The 26468-nt window shown below is 53.2% G+C and overlaps 1 protein-coding gene across 1 annotated transcript in view; it reads right to left on the bottom strand.

The window, feature by feature from the left end:
• Nucleotides 1–26078, bottom strand: part of PSMC6 (proteasome 26S subunit, ATPase 6) — a 36705-nt gene extending 10627 nt beyond the window's left edge. The window contains exons 1-11 of the mRNA XM_075329673.1: nucleotides 25937–26078; nucleotides 23643–23722; nucleotides 23156–23195; nucleotides 22928–22980; nucleotides 22618–22685; nucleotides 22345–22459; nucleotides 22151–22238; nucleotides 18118–18179; nucleotides 9798–9921; nucleotides 9361–9422; nucleotides 9133–9253 (exon numbers count right to left, since the gene is read on the bottom strand). Coding sequence (XP_075185788.1) covers nucleotides 9133–9253; nucleotides 9361–9422; nucleotides 9798–9921; nucleotides 18118–18179; nucleotides 22151–22238; nucleotides 22345–22459; nucleotides 22618–22685; nucleotides 22928–22980; nucleotides 23156–23195; nucleotides 23643–23722; nucleotides 25937–26063 — 940 coding nt within the window. The 5' untranslated portion in view covers nucleotides 26064–26078. The remainder of the gene's footprint in view (nucleotides 1–9132; nucleotides 9254–9360; nucleotides 9423–9797; nucleotides 9922–18117; nucleotides 18180–22150; nucleotides 22239–22344; nucleotides 22460–22617; nucleotides 22686–22927; nucleotides 22981–23155; nucleotides 23196–23642; nucleotides 23723–25936) is intronic.
• Nucleotides 26079–26468: the final 390 nt, after the last annotated feature.

Here is a 26468-nt window from a genome sequence, read left to right as displayed (position 1 = left end):
CCCCTGTCTGTAGTGAGCGCTGTTTATGCAGCGAAAGCTTCACTATCGCTGAGAGAGTATGAAACTCCATCCCGAGGCATGAGAGTGTAGGACCGGCACCACTGTTGCCATGACTTTGGTGAAGACTCGACCTGATGGCGAAACGCAGGAAGCGTTTATGCTCTGGTGCAATCGGCACATGGAGATAAGCATCCCTGATGTCGATTGATGCTAGGAAGTCTCCTTGGGCCATCGAGGCGATGACAAAGCGGAGAGATTCCATCCGGAACCGTCAGGTTCTCTGTCTGTTGAGCAGTGTGAAGTCCAGAACGGGGCGGAGTGATCCGTCCTATCTTGGTACCACGAACAAGCTGGAGTAAAAACCGCGACTACGTTCTTGAAGGGGAACGGGGATCGCAACTCCTCCTGCCGTCAGAGTGTTCACCGCCTGAAAACGTGCATCGGCTCGCTCGGGGGGCGGAGATGCTCTGAAGAAACGAGTCGGAGGACGAGAACTGAGCTCTACCCTGTAACCGTAAGACAGAATGTCTCATCCATCGGTCTTGGACATGTGGGGACCGCTCCCCTGACCTGGACCGCCATGCAGAAGAGGTTCTCTGGCTCTTCTGTGGGCCGTTGGACGATGAGGATTGGGACCTAGCTGAGGGTGCTGAGGTCTCTTTGGTTTGGGCTGGGTAAGCACGAGTCCTTTCCCTTGGACTGCTCAATCGTTTCATCCAATTGTTCGCCAAACAATCGGTCGCCAGAAAAAAGCAAACCGGACAAGAGCTTCTTGGAAGCAGAAACTGCCTTCCATTCGCGTAGCCACATGGCCCTGCGGACTGCCACCGGAGTGGCGGATGCTACCGCTGTACGGCTAGCCGAGTCCAGGACAGCATGCACGGCGGAGGATGAAAATACCGACGCCTGAGACGTCAAAGACGCTAATTGCGGAGCAGAGTATGACCGCATTAATCTCAGACCGAGCAGCTGAGATAGCCTGGAGTGCCCACACTGCTGCAAAGGCTGGGGCAACGGACACGCCTATGGCTTCATAGATGGATCTCATTAGGAGCTCTGCCTGTCCGTGGCTTTCTTGAGCGTTGAACCGTCAGCCACTGCTACTACTGACCTAGCCGCCAGTCAAGAGACTGGAGGGGCACCTTGGGACACTGAGCCCAACCCTTAACAACGTCAGAGGGGAAGGGACGAAGGGAATTTTGTTACTTACCGTAAATTCCTTTTCTTCTAGCTCTTATTGGGAGACCCAGACGATTGGGGTATAGCTACTGCCCTCTGGAGGCCACACAAAGCACTACATTAAAAGTGCAAGGCCCCTCCCCCTCTGGCTATACCCCCCCGTGGCATCACGGGTTCTCCAGTTTTAGTGCCAAAGCAAGAAGGAGGAAGCCAATAACTGGTTTAAACAAATTAACTCCGAATAACATCGGAGAACTGAAAAACCGTTCAACATGAACAACATGTGTACCCGCAAACAACAAAAAAACATCCCGAAGGACAACAGGGCGGGTGCTGGGTCTCCCAATAAGAGCTAGAAGAAAAGGAATTTACGGTAAGTAACAAAATTCCCTTCTTCTTCAGCGCTCTATTGGGAGACCCAGACGATTGGGACGTCCAAAAGCTGTCCCTGGGTGGGTAAATAAATACCTCATGTTAGAGCTGCAAAACAGCCCTCCCCTACGGGGGTGTCACTGCCGCCTGCAGGACTCTTCTACCTAAGCTGGCATCCGCCGAAGCATAGGTATGCACCTGATAATGCTTGGTGAAAGTGTGCAGACTGGACCAGGTAGCTGCCTGGCACACCTGTTGAGCCGAAGCCTGGTGACGTAATGCCCAGGACGCACCCACGGCTCTGGTAGAGTGGGCTTTTAGCCCTGAAGGAACCGGAAGCCCCGCAGAACGGTAGGCCTCTAGAATTGGTTCTTTGATCCATCGAGCCAGGGTGGCTTTAGAAGCCTGCAACCCCTTGCGCGGACCAGCGACAAGGACGAAAAGTGCATCGGCACGGCGTATGGGCGCCGTGCGGGAAATGTAGATTCTGAGTGCTCTCACCAGATCTAGCAAACGTAAGGCCTTTTCATACCGGTGAACCGGATGAGGACAAAAAGAAGGCAAGGAAATATCCTGATTAAGATGAAAAGAGGATACGACCTTAGGAAGAAACTCCGGAATGGGGCGCAGCACAACCTTGTCCTGGTGGAACACCAGGAAGGGAGCCTTAGATGACAGAGCTGCCAACTCAGACACTCGCCGAAGCGATGTGATCGCAACAAGAAACGCCACTTTCTGCGACAGCCGAGAAAAGGAAACTTCCTTCAGAGGCTCGAAGGGCGGCTTCTGGAGAGCAACTAGTACCCTGTTCAGATCCCATGGATCTAACGGTCGCTTGTACGGGGGCACAATATGACAGACCCCCTGCAGGAACGTGCGCACCTTAGGAAGACGTGCTAGACGCTTCTGAAAAAACACGGATAGTGCCGAAACTTGCCCTTTAAGGGAGCTGAGCGACAAGCCCTTTTCTAACCCCGATTGCAGGAAGGAAAGAAACTTGGGCAATGCAAATGGCCAGGGAGACACTCCCTGAGCAGAGCACCAGGACAAGAAAATCCTCCACGTTCTGTGGTAGATCTTAGCAGAATTCGACTTTCTAGCTTGTCTCATTGTGGCAATCACTCCTTGAGATAATCCTGCAGATGCTAGGATCCAGGACTCAATGGCCACACAGTCAGGTTCAGGGCCGCAGAATTCTGATGGAAAAACGGCCCTTGAGACAGTAAGTCTGGTCGGTCTGGCAGTGACCACGGTCGACCGATCGTGAGATGCCACAGATCCGGATACCACGACCTCCTCGGCCAGTCTGGAGCGACGAGTATGACGCGGCTGCACTCGGATCTGATCTTGCGTAGCACTCTGGGCAAGAGCGCCAGAGGCGGAAACACGTATGGGAGCTGAAACTGCGACCAATCTTGAACCAAGGCGTCTGCCGCCAGAGCTCTTTGATCGCGCGACCTCGCCATGAATGCCGGGACCTTGTTGTTGTGCCGGGATGCCATTAGGTCGACGTCCGGCACTCCCCAGCGGCGACAGATTTCCTGAAACACGTCCGGGTGAAGGGACCATTCCCCTGCGTCCATGCCCTGGCGACTCAGGAAGTCTGCTTCCCAGTTTTCTACGCCTGGGATGTGAACCGCGGATATGGTGGATGCTCTGTCCTCCACCCACATTAGAATGCGCCGGACTTCTTGGAAGGCTTGCCGACTGCGCGTCCCTCCTTGGTGGTTGATGTATGCCACCGCTGTGGAGTTGTCCGATTGGATTCGGATCTGCTTTCCTTCCAGCCACTGTTGGAAGGCCAGGAGAGCAAGATACACTGCTCTGATCTCCAGAACATTGATCTGAAGGGTGGACTCCTGCGGAGTCCACGTCCCCTGAGCCCTGTGGTGAAGAAATACTGCTCCCCACCCTGACAGACTCGCATCTGTCGTGACTACTGCCCAGGATGGGGGCAGGAAGGATCTTCCCTGAGACAATGAGGTGGGAAGGAGCCACCATTGTAGAGAGTCTTTGGCCGTCTGGGAAAGCGAGACTTTCCTGTCCAGGGACGTTGACTTCCCGTCCCATTGACGGAGAATGTCCCATTGAAGTGGGCGCAGATGAAACTGCGCAAAGGGAACTGCTTCCATGGCTGCCACCATCTTCCCTAGGAAATGCATGAGGCGCCGCAAGGGATGCAACTGGCCCTGCAGAAGAGATTGCACCCCTGTCTGCAGTGACCGCTGCTTGTCCAGCGGAAGCTTCACTATCGCTGCTAGAGTATGAAACTCCATGCCAAGATACGTTAGTGACTGAGTCGGTGATAGGATCGACTTTGGAAAGTTGATGATCCATCCGAAAGACTGTAGAGTCTCCAGCGTAGCATTCAGGCTGTGCTGACATGCCTCCTGAGAGGGAGCTTTGACCAATAAGTCGTCTAGGTAAGGGATCACCGAGTGTCCCTGAGAGTGCAAGACTGCTACCACCGCCGCCATGACCTTGGTGAAGACCCGTGGGGCTGTCGCCAGACCAAATGGAAGAGCTACGAACTGAAAATGGTCGTCTCCTATCACAAAACGTAGAAAACGTTGATGTTCTGTAGCAATTGGCACGTGGAGATAAGCATCTTTGATGTCTATTGAGGCAAGGAAATCTCCTCTGGACATTGAGGCAATGACAGAGCGGAGGGTTTCCATCCGGAACCTCCTGGCATGCACATGTTTGTTGAGCCGTTTTAGGTCCAGAACAGGACGGAACGAGCCGTCCTTTTTTGGAACCACAAAGAGATTGGAGTAAAATCCTTGCCCTTGTTCCTGAGGAGGGACTGGGATAACCACTCCTTCCGCTTTTAGGGAATCCACCGCCTGCAGCAGAGCATCTGCTCGGTCTGGACGTGGGGAGGTTCTGAAGAACCGAGCTGGAGGACGAGAATTGAACTCGATTCTGTACCCGCGCGACAAAATGTCCGTCACCCACCGGTCTTTGACCTGTGACATCCAAATGCCGGAAAAGCGGGAGAGCCTGCCCCCGACCGGCGATGCGGAGGGGGGGGGCTGGGAGTCATGAGGTAGCCGCTTTGGAAGCGGTACCTCCATTCGCTTTCTTGGGGCGTGTGTGAGTCCGCCACGAATCTGAGTTTCTTTGCGTCCTCTGAGTCCCTTTGGACGAGGTAAATGGTGTCTTGCCCGAACCTCGAAAGGACTGAAACCTCTGCTGCCACTTTTTCTGCTGAGGTTTGGATGTTCTGGGTTGTGGTAAAGAGGAGTCTTTACCCTTGGACTGCTTAATGATGTCAGCCAATGGCTCGCCAAACAGTCTATCTCTAGACAAAGGCAAACTGGTTAAACATTTTTTGGAACCAGCATCTGCTTTCCAGTCCTTTAACCACAAGGCTCTGCGCAAAACTACCGAATTGGCGGACGCCATTGAGGTGCGACTGGTAGATTCTAGGACCGCATTGATAGCGTAAGACGCAAATGCCGACATCTGCGTGGTAAGGTGCGCCACTTGCGGCACTGCTGGATGCATGATAGCATCCACTTTTGCTAAGCCAGCTGAAATAGCCTGGAGTGCCCATACGGCTGCGAATGCCGGAGCAAACGACGCGCCTATAGCTTCATAGACAGATTTTAACCAAAGGTCCATCTGTCTGTCATTGGCATCTTTAAGTGAAGCGCCATCCTCCACTGCAACTATGGATCTAGCTGCAAGTTTGGAAATCGGGGGGTCTACCTTTGGACACTGTGTCCAGCGCTTGACCACCTCAGGGGGGAAAGGGAAACGCGTATCTTTAGATCGTTTAGAGAAACGCCTTTCTGGGTGAGCGTCGTGCTTCTGGATTGATTCTCTGAAGTCAGAATGATCTAACAAAGCACTCAATTTACGCTTGGGATAAAGGAAACGAAACGAAACTTTTCCTGCTCCGCAGCCGCCTCTTCTGCTGAAGGGGCTGGGGGAGAAATATCCAACAGCCTATTGATGGCTGAGATAAGGTCGTTTACCATGGCATCCCCATCCGGGGTATCCAGGTTGAGAGGGGTTCCAGGAATGGATTCCTGATCACTCTCATCAGACACATCACAGGGAGACTGATTGCGCTGAGACCCTGAGCAGTGTGAAGACGTCGAGGGTCTTTCCCAGCGAGCTCGCTTAGGGTGGCTGGGGCCATCATCTGAGTCATAATCCTCGGCCTGTGAAGCCGGGGACCCCCCTGTGGGCTGGATACATTCCAAGTAAGGGGGACCTGAGGACAGAGGCCTCGCCGTGTCCAGAGACTGAGACCCATGCATAGATTGCAAGGTCTCAAGGATTTTTGCCATAGATACAGACATATTATCTGCAAAAACTGCAAAGTCCGTCCCTGTCACCGGGGCAGAACTTACAAGCGTCTCAGCCTGGGTGACTACCTCTCCTGACTCCGGCTGGCGAAGCAGCACCGGGTCGGAGCATTGCACACAATGGGGGTCATCGGAGCCTGCTGGTAGATTAGCCCCACATGCAGCACACGCAGTGTACACAGCCCTTTTTGCCTTGGCCGCCTTGCGTTTTGAGGATGACATGTTGCTGCTTCCACAGAGCGATCTGGGATATGCAGCCAGAAGCGCACCTCACAGTGCAAGAAATACAATATCTATATAACTGTACCCAGTACACTGATACACAGTGAGGCACTAGAGGGACCAGCACAGAAAAATCGCTTACCGCCCGCTTAAAAAGCGGGTGTGTGGTCGCCAGATAGCCCCTAGTCCAGGTCTCCCAGAGCCTTGCGTCCTTCCTCCAGCCAGGCATGCATGTAATGGCTGCCGGCGTCTCGAGAGAGGAAGGGGGGCGGGCCCTGGGCGTTCCTGGCCAAGAGCGGGAACCTGCTTCCCTCTGTGCCTAGTGAGAGGGCTGGAGCATGTAAATCAGGCTCCAGCCCTCGTCGCTGCTTGCGAACAGCGTCTCTCCCCTACCCTGAGTGACAGGGTGGGGGCGGGAACGAAACGGAGCTGCCGGCGTCCTAGGCCCAAAAAGCCGGGGACTAAATTTATAACCGCCGCCGCCGTAAAAGCGCGGCCGGCGGATCCCCGGCGCACCACAAGTCACAGCAGCGCCGCCCGGTCCAGAGGGGGTCGGCGCTGCGTTCCCAAACACAAACAATCCCCCAGTAATCTGTAGGGACACCAACTCCACGTTGCGGTCCCCGGCGCACTACAACACCCAGCCAGCCCGGAGTGTGTCTGTGCCTGCCGGGGACACAGAGTACCTGTATGATGCAGGGCCTGTCCCTGATCGTACTCCTGCTCCGTCTCCATCAGGTTCTAATGGGTCTGTGGATGGAGCCCGGCATCAGAGCTGAGAGGCCGGCAGGATCCCACTTCCACAGAGCCCTACAAGGGGATGTGGAAGGAAAACAGCATGTCAGGCTCCAGCCCTGTACCAGCAATAGGTACCTCAACCTTACAACACCATCCAGGGGTGAGAAGGGAGCATGCTGGGAACACTATATGTGTCCTCTTTTCTTCCATCCGACATAGTCAGCAGCTACTGCTGACTAAAATCTGTGGAGCTATGCATGGAATGTCTGACCTCCTTCGCACACAAAGCTAAAACTGGAGAACCCGTGATGCCACGGGGGGGTATAGCCAGAGGGGGAGGGGCCTTGCACTTTTAATGTAGTGCTTTGTGTGGCCTCCAGAGGGCAGTAGCTATACCCCAATCGTCTGGGTCTCCCAATAGAGCGCTGAAGAAAACGTGTGTTATAAGGCGTTTAGTAAAAACGCTTGTCCGGGAAAGCCCTGTGCTTCTGGACAGCATCTCTGAAGCTTTGAGAGCCACGTCCGGACAGAGTCCTGGGTTGCGACCTCCGCCTCATCCTCTATAGAGTCTAAGCTGAGACCCTTGATGAAGTCGGGGAAGATTCTAAGCAAGGCCGCTTAGCCGGTCTGGGACTGCGGTTCGTGCCGGAGTCCACCACGTAATAACTAGAGGCCACCCCAGGAGCACGCTTCGTCGCAGACCGTGAGAGGCCTGGGGGCGATCCCGCAGTGCCCGGGGCCTGTGTAAGGGGCCGGTCTGGACTGCAAGCTCCTAGTATCTTAGCAGACCATTTGTCCATAGCCTGAGCCATGGATTGAGTCATTTTCACTGAGTTTCTCAGCCAAAGCTGCAACTCTGTCCCTGCCGCCTGGACAGGGGACGCCGGCGGAGCTCAACCAGTGCCCCCGGCTCCGGCTGAGCGAGTGCCACATGGCCCGAGCAATGCTCACAGTGATCACTGAGGGATACATATGTACAGCCGAACTGTGAAAATGCATACAAACATTATATATTTATATATACAGTTCAGCACTCTAGGGGGCCCAGCACCGAGAAGAAGCCCCCTGGCGTACCGACCGCTCAAGCAGTTGCTGCTTAAAAACATGGCTGTCGGCGTTTACAGTGGAGGGGGGAGCCGTGGGCGTAACCCCAAAAGTGCGGGAATCTGGTGCCCCGAGTGAAACGTGAGGGGGGCGGAGGACAGCAGAGTGTGCTCCAGCCCTCACTGTCGGCCTCAGACTGACCGTCCCGCCCTTCCCCCTGACTGGCAGGGCCGGGGGCGGGAGTTTAAGGCACTAGGCCGCAAAAGCCGGGGGCTAAAGTTAAACACCGCGGCCAGCAGGCAGGCAGGCGCGGTCGGCGCGCTAGTCCCGTACCAACCCCGCAGTCACTGCCAAATCTGAGGCCAAGGTGCTCCATGCACCGTCCCCAAGGGGACACTGAGTACCTGTGCGGGGATCTGTGCCGTAGAGTGCTTAGTGAGGAGGGCGGAGGACAGCCAAGTGTGCTCCAGCTCTCAATGTCGGCGTTAGACCGACCGTCCCGCCCTTCCCCCTGACTGGCAGGCCCGGGGGCGGGAGTATGCGGTACTAGGCCGCAAAAGCCGGGGAGTAAAGTTATAAGCGCGGCCGGCAAACAAGCGCGGTCAGCGTGGTAGTCCCGGCGCACTAACACACCCAGCAGTGCTGCAGCGTCCATAACACAGGCGCTCTATGCGCCGTCCCCAAGGGGACACAGAGTACCTCAGAGGAGCAGGGCCTTGTCCCTGACGATACCCGGTCTCCTGTCCAGCAGATTCCCCCAGGGGCTGCGGAGGGAGCACGGTCCCAGTGCCTGGTGACCGGTTAGGATCCCACTTCACCCAGAGCCCCTAAGGGATGGGGAAGGAAAACAGCATGTGGCTCCTGCCTATGTACCCGCAATGGGTACCTCAACCTTAACAGCACCGCCGACCAGAGTGGGGTGAGAAGGGAGCATGCCGGGGGCCCTGTTATGGGCCCTCTTTTCTTCCATCCGATATAGTCAGCAGCTGCTGCTGACTAAATTGTGGAGCTTGCGTGCATGTGTGCCTCCTTCGCACAAAGCATAAGAACTGATGAGCCCGTGATGCACGGGAGGGTGTATAGCAGAGGGGAGGGGTTACACTTTAAAAAGTGTAATACTTTGTGTGGCCTCCGGAGGCAGAAGCTATACACCCAATTGTCTGGGTCTCCCAATGGAGCGACAAAGAAAATAATAATTATATATTATAATAGTTAAAATATATATTTTTTTGTAAATTACAAAAAAAAAAAAACTTACGAATTTTACGGTCAAGTCTACCCGGGCGCAACAAGGCCGGGTCCAACGTGTCTGGTCTGTTAGTGGCCATGATCATTTTCACTCTGTGCAGAGTGTCAAAACCGTCCATTTGATTCAACAACTGTAAAAAAAACAAAACCAAACAGGTGGGTCAAATACACTGGATTACGGCATCACCCCCCCATGAATTTGCATTGCTTCAGATACCCTCCGTGTATTACGGCGTACCTCCATTAGAGTTCTCTGAATCTCACGATCTGCTGAAGTTCCCTCAGAAAACCGCCGACCACCTAGAAATTAAAAAATAAAAATAAATCTTTATTTTTTTTATATAGTGCTAACATATTCCACAGCGCTTTACATCAGGAACACCGTCCCCATTGGGGCTCACAATCTAAATTCCCTATCTGTAGGTCTTTGGAGTGTGGGAGGAAACCCACGCAAACACGGGGAGAACATACAAACTCCTTGCAGATAATGTCCTTAGTGGGATTCGAACCCAGGACCCCAGCGCTGCAAGACTTCAGTGCTAACCACTGAGCCACCAGAACAAAGCTTTGAGATGAGATGTTACTTAATCCCAGGTCATCATTAATGTCCTTCCCATCTCACTAGAGCGAGTACATGCACCCCCTGCTAACGTCCCGATTATTCAGAGCTCTTACCTATGGCATCAATTTCATCCATGAAGATAATGCACGGCTGGTGGTCCCGGGCGTAGTTGAACATTTCTCTGATGAGCCGGGCGCTCTCACCAATGTATTTATCTACAATAGAACTAGACACAACCTAAAAGAAAAAACAAAAACCAAAAAAGCATGAAGGGGAACCTATGACTAGATTTTTGCTGCCAAAACCAAAGGCCACATGTATCGGAGCCTGGGGGATTGCAGCCAGGTTCTGTTACTCTGATGGGCCGCTGCGTTTCCAAGTTAAAAAAAAAAGTGGTAACTTCAGCAAGAGACTTGACTAAGGGTACTTTCACACTTGTGTTAATTACCTTCAGTCACAATCCACCCTTTTGGAAAACAGCAAAATCCATTAACGGATTCCGCTGTTTCCCATAGACTTGTATGGATGATGGATTGTGCCAAAAGTACCTGCGTTGCTTCCGCTGGCCGACGCTGCGTTGCTTCCGCCGGGTGGAAGGAGCGCAGCATGTAAAGTTTTTTGAGTGGCAGAATCCTCTATTTTCACTGCACATGCTGATTTTTTTTTATTTTTTAATCACAGAAGAAGGGAATTTTGTTACTTACCGTAAATTCCTTTTCTTCTAGCTCCTATTGGGAGACCCAGACGATTGGGTGTATAGCTACTGCCTCCGGAGGCCACACAAAGCATTACACTAAAAAGTGTAAGGCCCCTCCCCTTCTGGCTATACACCCCCAGTGGGATCACTGGCTCACCAGTTTTAGTGCAAAAGCAAGAAGGAGGAAAGCCAATAACTTGGTTAAACAAATTCACTCCGAGTAACATCGGAGAACTGAAAAACCGTTCAACATGAACAACATGTGTACCCGAAAAAACCCAAAAATCCCAAAGGACAACAGGGCGGGTGCTGGGTCTCCCAATAGGAGCTAGAAGAAAAGGAATTTACGGTAAGTAACAAAATTCCCTTCTTCTTCGGCGCTCCATTGGGAGACCCAGACGATTGGGACGTCCAAAAGCTGTCCCTGGGTGGGTAAAGAAATACCTCATGTTAGAGCTGCGAAGACAGCCCTCCCCTACGGGGAGGCAACTGCCGCCTGCAGGACTCTTCTACCTAGGCTGGCGTCCGCCGAAGCATAGGTATGCACCTGATAATGTTTGGTGAAAGTGTGCAGACTCGACCAGGTAGCTGCCTGGCACACCTGTTGAGCCGTAGCCTGGTGTCGCAATGCCCAGGACGCACCCACGGCTCTGTTAGAATGGGCCTTCAGCCCTGATGGAACCGGAAGCCCAGCAGAACGGTAGGCTTCAAGAATTGGTTCTTTGATCCATCGAGCCAGGGTGGCCTTAGAAGCCTGCGACCCTTTGCGCTTACCAGCGACAAGGACAAAGAGTGCATCCGAACGGCGCAGGGGCGCCGTGCGGGAAATGTAGATTCTGAGTGCTCTCACCAGATCTAACAAATGTAAATTCTTCTCATACCGATGAACTGCATGAGGACAAAACGAAGGCAAAGAGATATCCTGATTAAGATGAAAAGAGGATACCACCTTCGGGAGAAACTCCTGAATGGGGCGCAGCACTACCTTGTCCTGGTGGAAGACCAGGAAGGGAGCCTTGGAAGACAGCGCTGCTAGCTCAGACACTCTCCGAAGAGATGTGATCGCTACCAGAAAAGCCACTTTCTGTGATAGTCTAGAAAGTGAAACCTCCCTCAGAGGCTCGAAGGGCGGCTTCTGGAGGGCAACTAGTACCCTGTTCAGATCCCATGGATCTAACGGCCGCTTGTCCGGGGGTACAATATGACAAACCCCCTGCAGGAACGTGCGCACCTTAGGAAGCCGTGCTAGACGCTTTTGAAAAAAGACGGATAGCGCCGAGACTTGCCCTTTAAGGGAGCCGAGCGACAAACCTTTTTCTAACCCAGATTGCAGGAAAGAAAGAAAGGTAGGCAATGCAAATGGCCAGGGAGACACTCCCTGAGCAGAGCACCAGGATAAGAATATCCTCCACGTTCTGTGGTAGATCTTAGCGGACGTGGGCTTCCTAGCCTATCTCATGGTGGCAACGACCCCTTGGGATAATCCTGAAGACCCTAGGATCCAGGACTCAATGGCCACACAGTCAGGTTCAGGGCCGCAGAATTCCGATGGAAAAACGGCCCTTGGGACAGTAAGTCTGGTCGGTCTGGTAGTGCTCACGGTTGGCCGACCGTGAGATGCCACAGATCCGGATACCACGCCCTCCTTGGCCAGTCTGGGGCGACGAGTATGACGCGGCTGCAGTCGGATCTGATCTTTGCGTAGCACTCTGGGCAAGAGTGCCAGAGGTGGAAACACATAAGGGAGCCGGAACTGCGACCAATCTTGCACTAAGGCGTCTGCCGCCAGAGCTCTGTGATCGCGGGACCGTGCTATGAAGGTTGGGACCTTGTTGTTGTGCCTGGACGCCATTAGGTCGACGTCCGGCCTTCCCCAGCGGCTACAGATTTCCTGAAACACGTCCGGGTGAAGGGACCATTCCCCTGCGTCCATGCCCTGGCGGCTGAGGAAGTCTGCTTCCCAGTTTTCTACGCCGGGGATGTGAACTGCGGATACGGTGGAGGCCGTGGCTTCCACCCACATCATAATCCGCCGGACTTCCTGGAAGGCTTGCCGACTGCGTGTCCCCCCTTGGTGATTGATGTATGCCACCGCTGTGGAGTTGTCCGATTGAATTCGGATCTGCTTCCCTTCCAGCCACTGTTGGAAGGCTAGTAGGGCAAGATACACTGCTCTGATTTCCAGAACATTGATCTGAAGGGTGGACTCCTGCTGAGTCCACGTACCCTGAGCCCTGTGGTGGAGAAACACTGCTCCCCACCCTGACAGACTCGCGTCTGTCGTGACTACCGCCCAAGACGGTGGTAGGAAGGATCTTCCCTGTGATAATGAGGTGGGAAGAAGCCACCATTGCAGAGAGTCCTTGGCCGTCTGTGAAAGGGATACTTTCCTGTTCAGGGATGTTGACTTCCCGTCCCATTGGCGGAGAATGTCCCAATAAGAGGACGCAGATGAAACTGCGCAAACGGAACCGCCTCCATTGCCGCCACCATCTTCCCGAGGAAAGTGCATGAGGCGTCTTAAGGAGTGCGACTGACCGTGACGGAGAGTCTGCACCCCGGTCTGTAGTGACCGCTGCTTGTCCAGCGGAAGCTTCACTAGCGCTGAGAGGGTATGAAACTCCATGCCAAGATACGTTAGTGATTGGGTCGGTGACAGGTTTGACTTTGAGAAGTTGATGATCCACCCGAACGTCTGGAGAGTCTCCAGCGCAACATTCAGGCTGAGTTGGCATGCCTCTTGAGAGGGTGCCTTGACAAGTAGATCGTCCAAGTAAGGGATCACAGAGTGTCCCTGTGAGTGCAAGACTGCTACCACTGCCGCCATGACCTTGGTGAACACCCGTGGGGCTGTCGCCAGACGAAATGGCAGAGCTACGAACTGGAGATGTTCGCCTCCTATCACAAAACGTAGAAAACGTTGGTGCTCTGTAGCAATCGGCACGTGGAGATAAGCATATTTGATGTCTATTGATGCTAGGAAATTTCCTTGAGACATTGAGGCAATGACGGAGCGGAGGGTTTCATCCGGAACCGCCTGGCCTCCACGTGCTTGTTGAGCAGTTTTGGGTCCAGAACGGAACGGAAAGAGCCATCCTTTTTTGGCACCACAACCAGATTGGAGGAAAACCGTGTCTTGTTCCTGAAGAGGAACAGGGATTACCACTCCTTCTGCCTGCAGAAGAGCATCGGCTCGGTGGGGAGGTGGGGACGTTCTGAAGAATCGAGTCGGAGGACGAGAACAGAACTCTGTCCTGTGCACGTGGGCACAATGTCCCTCACCCACCGGTCTGTGACCTGTGGCAGCTAAATGTCGCCAAAGGCGAGCGAGTCTGCCATCAACCGCGGATGCGGAGAGATGAGAGAGCTGAGAGTCATGAGGAGACCGCCTTGGTAGCGGTTCCTCCGGCTGCCTTCCTTGGGCGTGGTTGAGCCCCCGGAAGCTGAGCCCCTCTGAGGCTTTTCAGCTCTTTTGGACGAGGACAATTGGGACCTGCCCGAGCTTGGGAAGGACCGAAACCTCGACTGTCCTTCCAGGACAGCATTAATAGGGTAAGTCGCAATGCAGACATTGCGAGGTTACGGACGCCCCTGCGGCACAAATGTACATATGCTCAAGACCAGCTGTGCAAGAACAGCTGAAAAGCTTAGGGTGCCCATACGGCTGTAAATGCCGGAGCAACCGACACGCCGATAGCCTCATAGACAGATTTCAACCAGAGTCCATCTGTCAAGCATCTTTAAGTGAAGTCCCATCTCCACTGCAACTATGCTCTAGCCGCAAGCCTGGAGATTGGAGAATCCACCTTTGGGCCCTGGGTCCCGCGCTTGACCACGTCAGGGGGAAAAGGATAACGTGTATCCTTAATACGTTTGGAGAAAACGCTTATCTGGTAAGCGTGGTGTTCCTGGACTGCTTCTCTGAAGTCAGCGTGGCCAGAAAAATACTCAATATACGTTTGAGTTACTGAAATGGGACTTCTCCTGCTGTGAAGCTGACTCCTCCGCTGGGGGAGCTGAGGGAGAAAGATCCAACATTCCATTGATGGACGCTATAGGATCATTCCTTATGGCGTCACCATCCGGTGTATCCGGATTGAGAGCGGTGTGAGGATCAAAGTCCTGATGAGCTACGTCTGCCTCATCATACAGAGAGCCTCCTGGGACCCCCCCGGAGCACCGATTTTATTCCAAATGAGGGTGGCCAGGGAGCAATGATCCAGATTGCCCATGGCCTGTCCGGACTGCAAGTCTCTATCCCATTGCAACTCCATCCCTGTCCTTGGACAGGGTTGACAGGTGGTTCCTTTGGCCACGTCTAGTAGAGACCCCGGCTGACCAAGTGCTACAGGGGAGCATTGCACACAATGGGGTTCAGTGCCGTGGAACAGTATCACATGCAGTAAAAAACAGCATTGAAAGCCTGTGTTGCTTATATGCTGCTGCCGGCTAGCCATCTAGGATATAGAGCCAAGAATGGCGACCGTACAGTGCAATGTATAGCATACAAGCATAAAGTACAAATGAACACTGCAACCCCTGCAATACAAGCAGCATAGAAAGCCTGTGCCTTGGCACCCCTGCTTTTCTGCTGCTGTAGACTAGCCATCTAGGGGAATATAGCCCAGAATAGCGACCATACAGTGCAATGTATAGCATACAAGCATAAGTACAAATGAACACTGCAACCCCTGCAATACAAGCAGCATAGAAAAAAACCTGTGCCTCAGCACCCTTGCTTTTCTGCTGCTGTAGTCTAGTCATTCTAGGCGAAAATAGCCCAGACTAGCGACCGTACAGTGCAGTGTATAGCATACAAGCATAAATACACATGAACACTTCAGTACATGCAATACAAGCAGCATGGAAAGCCTGTGCCTTAGCACCCCTGCTTTCCTGCTGCTGATGTGTCGCCATCTAAGAGGGCATATAGCCAAAAATAGCGACCTATGCAGTGTAAGCATAAAATACAAATGGACAACTGCGGTATTTAGTGGGGTCAGCACTTCAGGTGCCGCTTACCGCCCGCCTATAAGCGGGTGTGTGGTCGCCCTAGTCCTGTGCCTGGTTGCCCAGAGTCCGATCTCTCAGCTCGGACTGCAGGAATGGCTGCCGGCGTCCTTCTCCAGCTCGTGTGAGTAGGGGCGGGCCGTGGGCGTGCCCCCAAGTCAGAGCGGGAAACCGGCGTCCCACAGTGTCCAGTGAGAGGGCTGGAGCATGTAAATAAGGCTCCAGCCCTCGGCGCTGCTGATTGTACAGCGTCTCTCCCCTACCCTGATTGACAGGGTGGGGGCGGGAACGAAGCGGAGCTAGGCCGCAAAAGCCGGGGACTGGATTTATAAGCGCCGCCGCCGTAAAAGCGCGGTCGGCGCTAAGTCCCCGGCGCACTACAAGTCCCAGCCGCGCCGCCGCTCCCGGAGCGTCCGGCGCGGTAGTTCCCAATACATAAAGTCACTCAGCTAGGCTGCAGTGACTGTAACCCTTTACTGTCCCCGGCGCACTAGCACACCCAGCAAGTCTGGAGTGTGCTGTGCCTGTGTGTACGGGGACACAGAGTACCTGAATGGTGCAGGGCCATGTCCCTGAACGGTACCCAGCTCCGTATCCAGCAGGTTCAATGGGTCTGTGGATGGAGCCCGGCCTCAGGGCTTTGGGGCCGGTAAGATCCCACTTCCTCAGAGCCCCTCAGGGGGATGTGGAAGGAAAACAGCATGTGGGCTCCAGTCGCCGTACCAGCAATAGGTACCTCAACCTTACAAACCACCAGCGGGGTGAGAAGGGAGCATGCTGGGGGCCCTATATGGGCCCTCTTTTCTTCCATCCGATATAGTCAGCAGCTACTGCTGACTAAACAGTGGAGCTATGCGTGGATGTCTGACCTCCTTCGCACAAAGCAGAAAACTGGTGAGCCAGTGATCCCACTGGGGGTGTATAGCCAGAAGGGGAGGGGCCTTACACTTTTTAGTGTAATGCTTTGTGTGGCCTCCGGAGGCAGTAGCTATACACCCAATCGTCTGGGTCTCCCAATGGAGCGCCGAAGAAACTTTATTTTGTCTCTCGGTGGCTGAACGTTCAGCAGAGCGCCCGGCCGGCGGCAGGTCAGAGCGCCCGGCCGGCGGCAGGTCAGAGCGCCCGGCCGGCGGCAGGTCAGAGCGCCCGGCCGGCGGCAGGTCAGAGCGCCCGGCCGGCGGCAGGTCAGAGCGCCCGGCCGGCGGCAGGTCAGAGCGCCCGGCCGGCGGCAGGTCAGAGCGCCCGGCCGGCGGCAGGTCAGAGCGCCCGGCCGGCGGCAGGTCAGAGCGCCCGGCCGGCGGCAGGTCAGAGCGCCCGGCCGGCGGCAGGTCAGAGCGCCCGGCCGGCGGCAGGTCAGAGCGCCCGGCCGGCGGCAGGTCAGAGCGCCCGGCCGGCGGCAGGTCAGAGCGCCCGGCCGGCGGCAGGTCAGAGCGCCCGGCCGGCGGCAGGTCAGAGCGCCCGGCCGGCGGCAGGTCAGAGCGCCCGGCCGGCGGCAGGTCAGAGCGCCCGGCCGGCGGCAGGTCAGAGCGCCCGGCCGGCGGCAGGTCAGAGCGCCCGGCCGGCGGCAGGTCAGAGCGCCCGGCCGGCGGCAGGTCAGAGCGCCCGGCCGGCGGCAGGTCAGAGCGCCCGGCCGGCGGCAGGTCAGAGCGCCCGGCCGGCGGCAGGTCAGAGCGCCCGGCCGGCGGCAGGTCAGAGCGCCCGGCCGGCGGCAGGTCAGAGCGCCCGGCCGGCGGCAGGTCAGAGCGCCCGGCCGGCGGCAGGTCAGAGCGCCCGGCCGGCGGCAGGTCAGAGCGCCCGGCCGGCGGCAGGTCAGAGCGCCCGGCCGGCGGCAGGTCAGAGCGCCCGGCCGGCGGCAGGTCAGAGCGCCCGGCCGGCGGCAGGTCAGAGCGCCCGGCCGGCGGCAGGTCAGAGCGCCCGGCCGGCGGCAGGTCAGAGCGCCCGGCCGGCGGCAGGTCAGAGCGCCCGGCCGGCGGCAGGTCAGAGCGCCCGGCCGGCGGCAGGTCAGAGCGCCCGGCCGGCGGCAGGTCAGAGCGCCCGGCCGGCGGCAGGTCAGAGCGCCCGGCCGGCGGCAGGTCAGAGCGCCCGGCCGGCGGCAGGTCAGAGCGCCCGGCCGGCGGCAGGTCAGAGCGCCCGGCCGGCGGCAGGTCAGAGCGCCCGGCCGGCGGCAGGTCAGAGATCTCCGCTGAGCACCCAGAAGCTGGGTGATCGGCTGATCGTTCACAATAGTCTGCTGCCAGTGCCAGTAAAACTGTAAAGAAGAAAAAAAAACAACAACAACTTTCCGTTTTGTACGATCCGTTGCATCTGTTGTGCCATTATATGCAACGCATCCATTGCAACCGTCACACAACATAATGGATGCCGTTCAACGCAAGTGTGAAAGTAGCCTAATCCGGTGCAGCCCTGACCAGCTTCTTCCCGCTTCAGACCATTCTCAGGTCTCTCACCGTGTACACATGGGATCAGGGCACAAAAGCGCCATCCAGAGGCTGCACCGGACTAGATCACGGCTGGCAAACCTTTCTCCGAAACATCACAGCATTAAATAGTAAGACGTGTCTGGCTGCAATAACGCAGCCACTGTCCGACTTCTGCTGCCGGAGGATGTGATGGCATCAATCTAGTGACTCGCTAATGGTATGGTCAGCTGGAATAAGCAGATGCTGCCGCATATACTAATGGATAATAGGGTAATAACTCACGAGAGGAAATTACACTGTACGTACCTTCAAGAAATTGCAATCCAGCTGACTGGCAACAGCTCGAGCTAGGAGGGTTTTTCCAGTACCTGGAGATGGAAGAAATGGGATATAATATCAGATGATGGCAGCAAATTGTACCAGTGCTAATCATCATCACCCTACAAACCAGGCTCCAATGTCAATTCCATCAAATTAGCAATGGCTAATGGGTTCTCTGGCATTGCTCACTTCTGCATCAGGAGGTGATGGGCAGGTGTCCACAGAGGTCTACGGGGACACGTGCACGATCCTTACACATTGTAACCGCACGGGTGAATGAGGATTGCACGATTGGTATCTATAGACCTGACTCCATCAGCACTGATGCCTCCAGATGCAGAAGTGATCAATGCTCGATTTACACAAAGTAAAACTGTTCTTGGGAAAACCCTTTCAAGTTGATTTTATTTAATAGATCTTGGAATCTATCAAGGAATGGATCTTGCCCTACTCGCAAAAAATTACGGATATTTGTTTTTTGGGAGAAATTTATGGAAAACTTATAAAGTTCCCTCTACCGTGATATTTTATCATGAAAGTGGGGGATTTAAGCAGAAGCAGCAATGGGGATTTCCTCACCGCAAACAATTTATTGAAACAAAAGCCAACACCAGTGGTGTGTATGCCCCCCGACTCCCCCCAAAAAAATGTCACGGTCTCAATAACTTGTCATGTGGCCTTGAGCATCAATTACAGCTGAGAACTACGCCTCCTGCTGGTCACCGGTGGAGTTGTCGTCTGCGGAGGCCGGCATCCCACTCTTCTTGAAGAGCTGCCCTCAGGTGATCGAGATTCTGGGGTACAGAGGTTTCTATGGTTAGGCTCTGGAGAAAGTGCAGTCGCTCCATTTGAGGTACCCAGTTTCCAGCCGCCGTTCCCTAATGATGAGGCCTCGATGAGCTGGAGCATTGTTGCCATGAAAATTAAATAAGGCCGGTGTTGTTCATGCAGAGACACGATGACTGGAGTAATCAGGGTTATTCCAGTAGTAGGGAATTCACACAGTGTAGGGCCGTACTCTACTGACGAGACACATCGGCCCACCCTGTATCACCACCACCACCAAAAGTTCATCTGGTGACAACAGTGGCTGATGTATAGTGCTCTCCTTGATGTCCTTAACATCAATGGTGGCCATCATTTCTGCTCAGAATGAAACTACTGGTCCCTCGTCCAGCGTAGAGGACGCCTGTGCCTGGTGGTGTGATCAGTTACCCTTGGAAGTTGACTAGCATGCAGTCCATGCCGATGTGAAGGTCACCAGTTGAGTCATTGTCTGCTGAGGCATGGCATCCCACTCCTCTTGAAGGGTGTCCCTAAGGTCATTTAGGTTCTGGGGTACAGAGTTATGGACTCTACACTGCGACTCAGCTGATCCCATAGGTTTTCTATGGGATTCAGGTCTGGGAAAAAAAGTGCAGCCGCTCCATTTGAGGTCCCGCAGTCACCAGCAGCCATTCCCTAATGATGCGACCTCCATGATCTGCATCAGTGCTGTTCAAAAAAATGACATTAGGTCGGTGTTGTTCATGCAGATGCACGACTGAAGTAATGATGTTATTCCAGTAGTAGGGGCTGCCTATCGTACACAGTGTAGGGCCGTTCTCTACTGACTAGACACCGGCCCACACTACCACCACCAAAGGGTTGTCTGGTGACCACAGTGGCTGAGCCATAGCGCTCTCCTTGATGTCTCCAACGTCGTTGGTGGCCATAATTTCTGCTCAGCATGAATCGACTCATCCGTGAACAGCACTGGAGAACACTGGCCCCTCGCCCAGTGTAGATGACGCCTCTGCCTGGTGGTGAGGTTAGGTACCTTGAAAGTCATCTAGCACGCAGTCCACGCTGATGTAAATGGTTTTGAGTTGTCTGACATGACACCTGGAGGCCTCATCTCCCTTAAATGTGCCTGGAGTTGTGGCCTTCGTTATCCAGTACTGAAAAGCATTGTTCACAATGAAGCGGTCATCAGTGAGGGATGTGACCAAAGGACGTGCACTTCTCTGCCTGTGACGCTTCCATCATCTCTCTGCGGGTGACACTCTCTAAGCTCAGTGGACACTTCTGTCTGAGAACCTCCTACTTTAAGTCTCACAATGGCGCAGTACGGCTGATCAATTGTTAAGTGTCGTCTTGGTCTCAGGATATCAAAATGTGAACCGCACGATGAGGACGACGGTATAATACCAATTCCAATTGAATCCCAAAATATATTGGGTAATTCAAGGATCAAACACCTGTGGTGAATTTTGCCATTAAGCTCCTTGGTAGAGAACAGCAAATGGTGTAATAAAAAGTACAGAAACATTGAACAGTTGGACATGTGCATTCAGCAGATCAGAGGTCACATTAAGGTCATCTGAAAAGGTCAGAGGGCATTGTAGGATCACTGAAAGTCAAATATCCCTAACTTTTTGTCAATAGTGTAATTTCCACAATTGAATCTTTTAGCAAAAAAACGTCCCTGTACTGATAATCTTATATATGTGCACTGGCTATGTGCTGTGTAATGGCCGTGTTTCACCGTACAGTGACATGGTCTGAAAGTCACGCACAGCTATTACACAGCACATAGCAGGGGGCACATGTATAAGATCTCAGCACCGGGACACAGTTTGCGTTTTTTTTTTTCCTTTTTTAAATATCTAATTGTGGAGTTTATTATTCCAAGAGCCATTGATTAAAATGAACTTTGTCAGTGGGAAATCTCATTTAATCCCTTCACGACCAAGGACGGATTTATCAGTCATGGAGCGTGAGGTTAAGCCCCGCCCCCGGGCAGGTTGCGGCGATCCGCGCACATATCAGCTGTTTTCAACAGCTGACATGTGCGCCTGCATGTTACGAGTGGAATCACCTCCACTCGCAACATTTAACCCCTTACATCTAGCTGCCAATGTCTGGCAGCGAGATGTATATGCACGCGGCCATTACTTTTACTTACCGCCGCCCCCCCCCACCGGAAGTCACGTAAGTGATCACGTGACTTTCGGTGGTTGCCATGGTAGCACAGGGTCATGTGAGGACGCCTGTAGCTATCATGAGTCACTTTCGGTTTCACTCAGCCCGGAGCCAAATGAATCAGAAAGTGATCATATCGGCTGTTTACAGCTGTGTAGCTGTGATCAGCAGATAGGGCAGAGCGATCGATCGGATTGCTGATCGCTATAGCCCCCTAGGAAGACAAGTAAAAAAAAAAAACAAAAAAAACCCCTAAAAGTTCAAATCACCCCCCTTTCGCCCCATTGAAAATTAAAGGGTTAAAAAAATAAATACACATTTGTATCGTCGCGTTCAGAAATGCCCGATCAAAATAAAATCAATCTGATCAGTAAACGGCGTAACCGCAAAAAAAATCCAAACACCAAAATTATGTTTTTTGGTCGCAGCAAGTTTTGCGCAAAATGCAATAACAGGCGATCAAAACGTAGCATCTGCATAAAAATAGTACCATTAGAAACGTCAGCTCAAGACGCAAAAAATAAGCAATCACTGATCCATAGAGCCCAAAAAATGAGAATGCTACAGGTTTCGAAAAATGGCGCAAAACGTGCGCCACTTTTATTGGACAATCTTGTGAATTTTTTTTTTACCACTTAGATACAAGTAAACCTATACATGTTTGGTGTCTACAAACTCGCACCGACCTCAAGCATCACATAGATACATCAGTTTTACCATATAGTGAACACGGTGAATAAAACATCCCAAAAACTATTGTGCCACCACACTTTTTTGCAGTTTTTCCACACTTGGAATATTTTTTGCTGTTTTCCAGTACACTATATGGTAAAACTTATTGTTTCATTTAAAAGTACAACTTGTCCCGCAAAAAACAAGCCATTATGTGGCAAGATTGACAGAAAAATAAAAAAATAAAAAAAAAAAAAAGTTATGGCTCTCGGAAGAAGGGGAGCAAAAAAACAAACAAAAACGGAAAACGCTCTGGGGCTGAAGGGTTAAAGCGCACATATACTGCGCAAATCATGGTACATTCTATTTACATTGCACGTACCTGGAGGGCCGTACAGCAGGCAGCCTTTAGGAGGGATTATTCCTACACGCTGGAAGAGCTCTGGATTAGTGAGCGGGAGCTCAATCACCTGTGCAATGAAAGCGCTCACGAGAATAAACACAGTATACGACATGCACCTCAAATGGATATACCCCTCCATGTATGACCACAGCGATGTAGTAATTCATACACACCTCCCGGAGCTCTCGGATCTGCTCGGAAAGACCTCCAATTTCGGAATAGGACACATTGCCTGGGTCCTCATGAGACATATTATACACAAGGGGATCCACCTCTCGAGGCAAGTAACTAAGGGCAGGGGAGACAATGGGAAGAAAAAGTGCAAATCAAAGAAGATCTTTTATTAAGGCAGACAGTGAAAGGCCAATGTACCCCAATATTTCAGGGCTGCTCTATAATATGTTTCCTGCAGATCAGACCCTGTAAGAAACTTTCCTAAAACTTACCGCATAATAGTGAGCGTGGTCATATCTAAAGCTACTCTTGTTCCCGGCTTCAGTTTGCTTTTGTCCAGCTGCAAAAAAAGAAAAATACAATTTGGGATTTGGCAACTTATGCAAACACCCATTCATGTAATATTAAATGACAGCAACTAAAGCGGATGAGTCTTCTAATCAACACAAGAGAATGACGAAGCCCCCAGCCCAAAATCACAATTCTCTGCCTGCTGCAGGTGGCACTTTATGCAAACATTACTGCCCGTATATGCAAGCGGGGGTCTAATATACATAACACAACGCTAATATACAGACTTACCTGCCGACGACATCCGACAACATATCTTGGCCCGTTTGTAGCTTTGACAATAACTGAAAGCAAATAACCGAGATCAAATGTAACATCTGAATTTTTTGATCCAATAAAACTATAACTTCAAATCTGAGGTGCGGCAATCGTTTTATTCCCCCAAAAGGAAGGAAAACGTAAAGCGCTGGACCCGGATGGAGATATAGACAGCCCCTGAGAAAATCCCAAAACACTTACACTTCTCTTCTGTCAGCTGCTTGAGAACTTCCCCGACAATCTGAAAATAACCAGACACTAACATTATTGTTATTCATACAGGACACAAAAAGGAGGTTTTTCGACAATGTAAATAAACTATCATGGGAGGTAGATTTGGGAAGACACCTTCTTATAGGGGGGGGGGGCGGGGAGCACTGATCGATGCATCACAGCAAAGCTTCATCTGCACAAGAATCTGTCACATGGCGGCTGATCCAGAGGAGCGCGGCAGGAGGACACCGTACAGCAGCTCACAGGGGCCTCAGGAGACCAGTGGTGGGCAGCCCATGGCCGCAACCAGGCAGCCCATGGCCGCAACCAGGCAGCCCATGGCCGCAACCAGGCAGCTTTGTTTGTATGAGCTTATACCAATTGACAGCTGTCAATCACTGAGTAGGCCCCGCCCCCAGACTCATAAGCAGGAAGATTGCTTCTTTCTAGCAGACATACAGCGGCAGACCCTTACCTGCCCCACACTCTGCAGAGCCTTCAGGTCGTTCTCGGATTTCTCATACTGCTTAGTAAGCTCCTTTAATTGTTCCCTTACTAAGAAAAAATGAAAAAAAAAAACATTAATGTAGAAAATAGGATTTAATAAAGAACTCAAATAGTGACAACTCAGTGGTAAAATAACAGGGAGTATATATATATCTATGTGAGGTGTATGTCATATACGAAGACAGGGGGTGGGATTAATCGGTGCAAGGTGTATGTCATATACAGGGGGTATACCCATGAGAGATGTATATGATATACAGTGTGGGGGTGTTTGTCTGTGAGAGGTGTATACTATATATGGGGAAGAAGGGATATACCCGTGCGAGGCGTACATTATATACGGGGGGGGCATATCCGTGCCAGGCGTACATTATATACGGGGGGGGGGCATATCCGTGCCAGGCGTACATTATATACGGGGGGGGGGCATATCCGTGCCAGGCGTACATTATATACGGGGGGGGCATATCCGTGCCAGGCGTACATTATATACGGGGGGGGGGGGCATATCCGTGCCAGGCGTACATTATATACGGGGGGGGGGGGGGCATATCCGTGCCAGGCGTACATTATATACGGGGGGCATATCCCTGCCAGGCGTACATTATATACGGGGGGGGGCATATCCGTGCCAGGCGTACATTATATACGGGGGGGGGGCATATCCGTGCCAGGCGTACATTATATACGGGGGGGGGGGGGGGGCATATCCGTGCCAGGCGTACATTATATACGGGGGGGGGGGCATATCCGTGCCAGGCGTACATTATATACGGGGGGGGGGCATATCCGTGCCAGGCATACATTATATACGGGGGGGGGGCATATCCGTGCCAGGCGTACATTATATACGGGGGGGGGGCATATCCGTGCCAGGCGTACATTATATACGGGGGGGGCATATCCGTGCCAGGCGTACATTATATACGGGGGGGCATATCCGTGCGAGGTGTACATTATATACGGGGGGGCATATACGTGCGAGGTGTACATTATATACGGGAGGGGCATATCCGTGCGAGGTGTACATTATATACGGGGGGGCGGCATATCCGTGCGAGGTGTACATTATATACGGGGGGCGGCATATCCGTGCGAGGTGTACATTATATACGGGGGGGGCATATCCGTGCGAGGTGTACATTATATACGGGGGGCGGCATATCCGTGCGAGGTGTACATTATATACGGGGGGGGCATATCCGTGCGAGGTGTACATTATATACGGGGGGGGGCATATCCGTGCGAGGTGTACATTATATACGGGGGGGCATATACGTGCGAGGTGTACATTATATACGGGAGGGGCATATCCGTGCGAGGTGTACATTATATACGGGGGGCGGCATATCCGTGCGAGGTGTACATTATATACGGGGGGGGGCATATCCGTGCGAGGTGTACATTATATACGGGGGGGGCATATCCGTGCGAGGTGTACATTATATACGGGGGGCGGCATATCCGTGCGAGGTGTACATTATATACGGGGGGGGCATATCCGTGCGAGGTGTACATTATATACGGGGGGGGGCATATCCGTGCGAGGTGTACATTATATACGGGGGGGCATATACGTGCGAGGTGTACATTATATACGGGAGGGGCATATCCGTGCGAGGTGTACATTATATACGGGGGGCGGCATATCCGTGCGAGGTGTACATTATATACGGGGGGGGCATATCCGTGCGAGGTGTACATTATATACGGGGGGGGCATATCCGTGCGAGGTGTACATTATATACGGGGGGGGCATATCCGTGCGAGGTGTACATTATATACGGGGGGGGCATATCCGTGCGAGGTGTACATTATATACAGGGGGGCATATCCATACGAGGCATATATACAATACAGGGGTATATCAATTTATGAAGTATATTATACACCAAGCTGTGCTATATCTGTGTGAGGTGTATGTTATATCTGGGGGGGATATAATTGCCGAGTGTATATTATATACGGGAAGATGTATTATATATGGGGGCCGGCGGTACAGGTGTCGGCTCCTGCAGTCCGGCTTCCCCCGCCGCTCCCGGCTTCTCCAGGTTTCACCGCCGCTCTCCGGTTTCCCCGCCTCGTCCCCGCCGGGTGGAGTTCCTATGTGGTCGCCTCCGGCCGCCGTAGAGGCCTCGTCAGCCCCCGGAGCCGGCGCTGCAGGCCGGCATGACAAAGCGACTCTGCGTCCGGCAGGTCAGGAGCGATTCCCCGGCTCCTCAGCCGCTCCGTTCCCCGCCGGCTCCTGCCCCCGTCACTCACGCTCCTTCAGGCGGCCGTCTATCTCCTTGTGCTCCAGCAGCTTCTTCCTGTAGTCTTGCAGCGCCTTCTCCCGCGGGTCCGCCATGATGAGAAGCCGCTGCTCATAGGGAATGCCGGGAAGGGCCATGGCCGCCGGGGGAGGAGACTTAGGAGGAGACGAGAAGCCACACCCCCTGCCTGCAGCACCCAGAGCGCCGCAGCCCCGCGTGAGTGGAAGCGGAATGTCACAGCGCCCCGTGTGGTGGGAGGCGGAATTACACCAGGGGTCACGTGTGCGGCCGGACTCCTGCCGCTCTCAATGCTGCAATGTGCAATTAAAAACCATTTTCACTTGTGCTCTTCAATTGAAAAACCATAACCTTTTCTAATTTTTCAGATTTTTTTTAATTTACAGTATACTATGAAGCCTATGGGTGGCTGGGACTGGGAGTACCAAGATGGCGGCAATAGCAGGATCCTCACTGCCATGGCAACCCATTGGCACCCCTGTCATCGGTTTGTGTGGGCAATGGGCACTCAGACAGATACCCCC

Source organism: Anomaloglossus baeobatrachus, chromosome 12 (genome assembly GCF_048569485.1).
Source record: "Anomaloglossus baeobatrachus isolate aAnoBae1 chromosome 12, aAnoBae1.hap1, whole genome shotgun sequence".
NCBI lineage: Eukaryota > Metazoa > Chordata > Amphibia > Anura > Aromobatidae > Anomaloglossus > Anomaloglossus baeobatrachus.
Note: the sequence above shows the minus strand (reverse complement) of the source record. Positions and strands in the feature narration are given on the sequence as shown.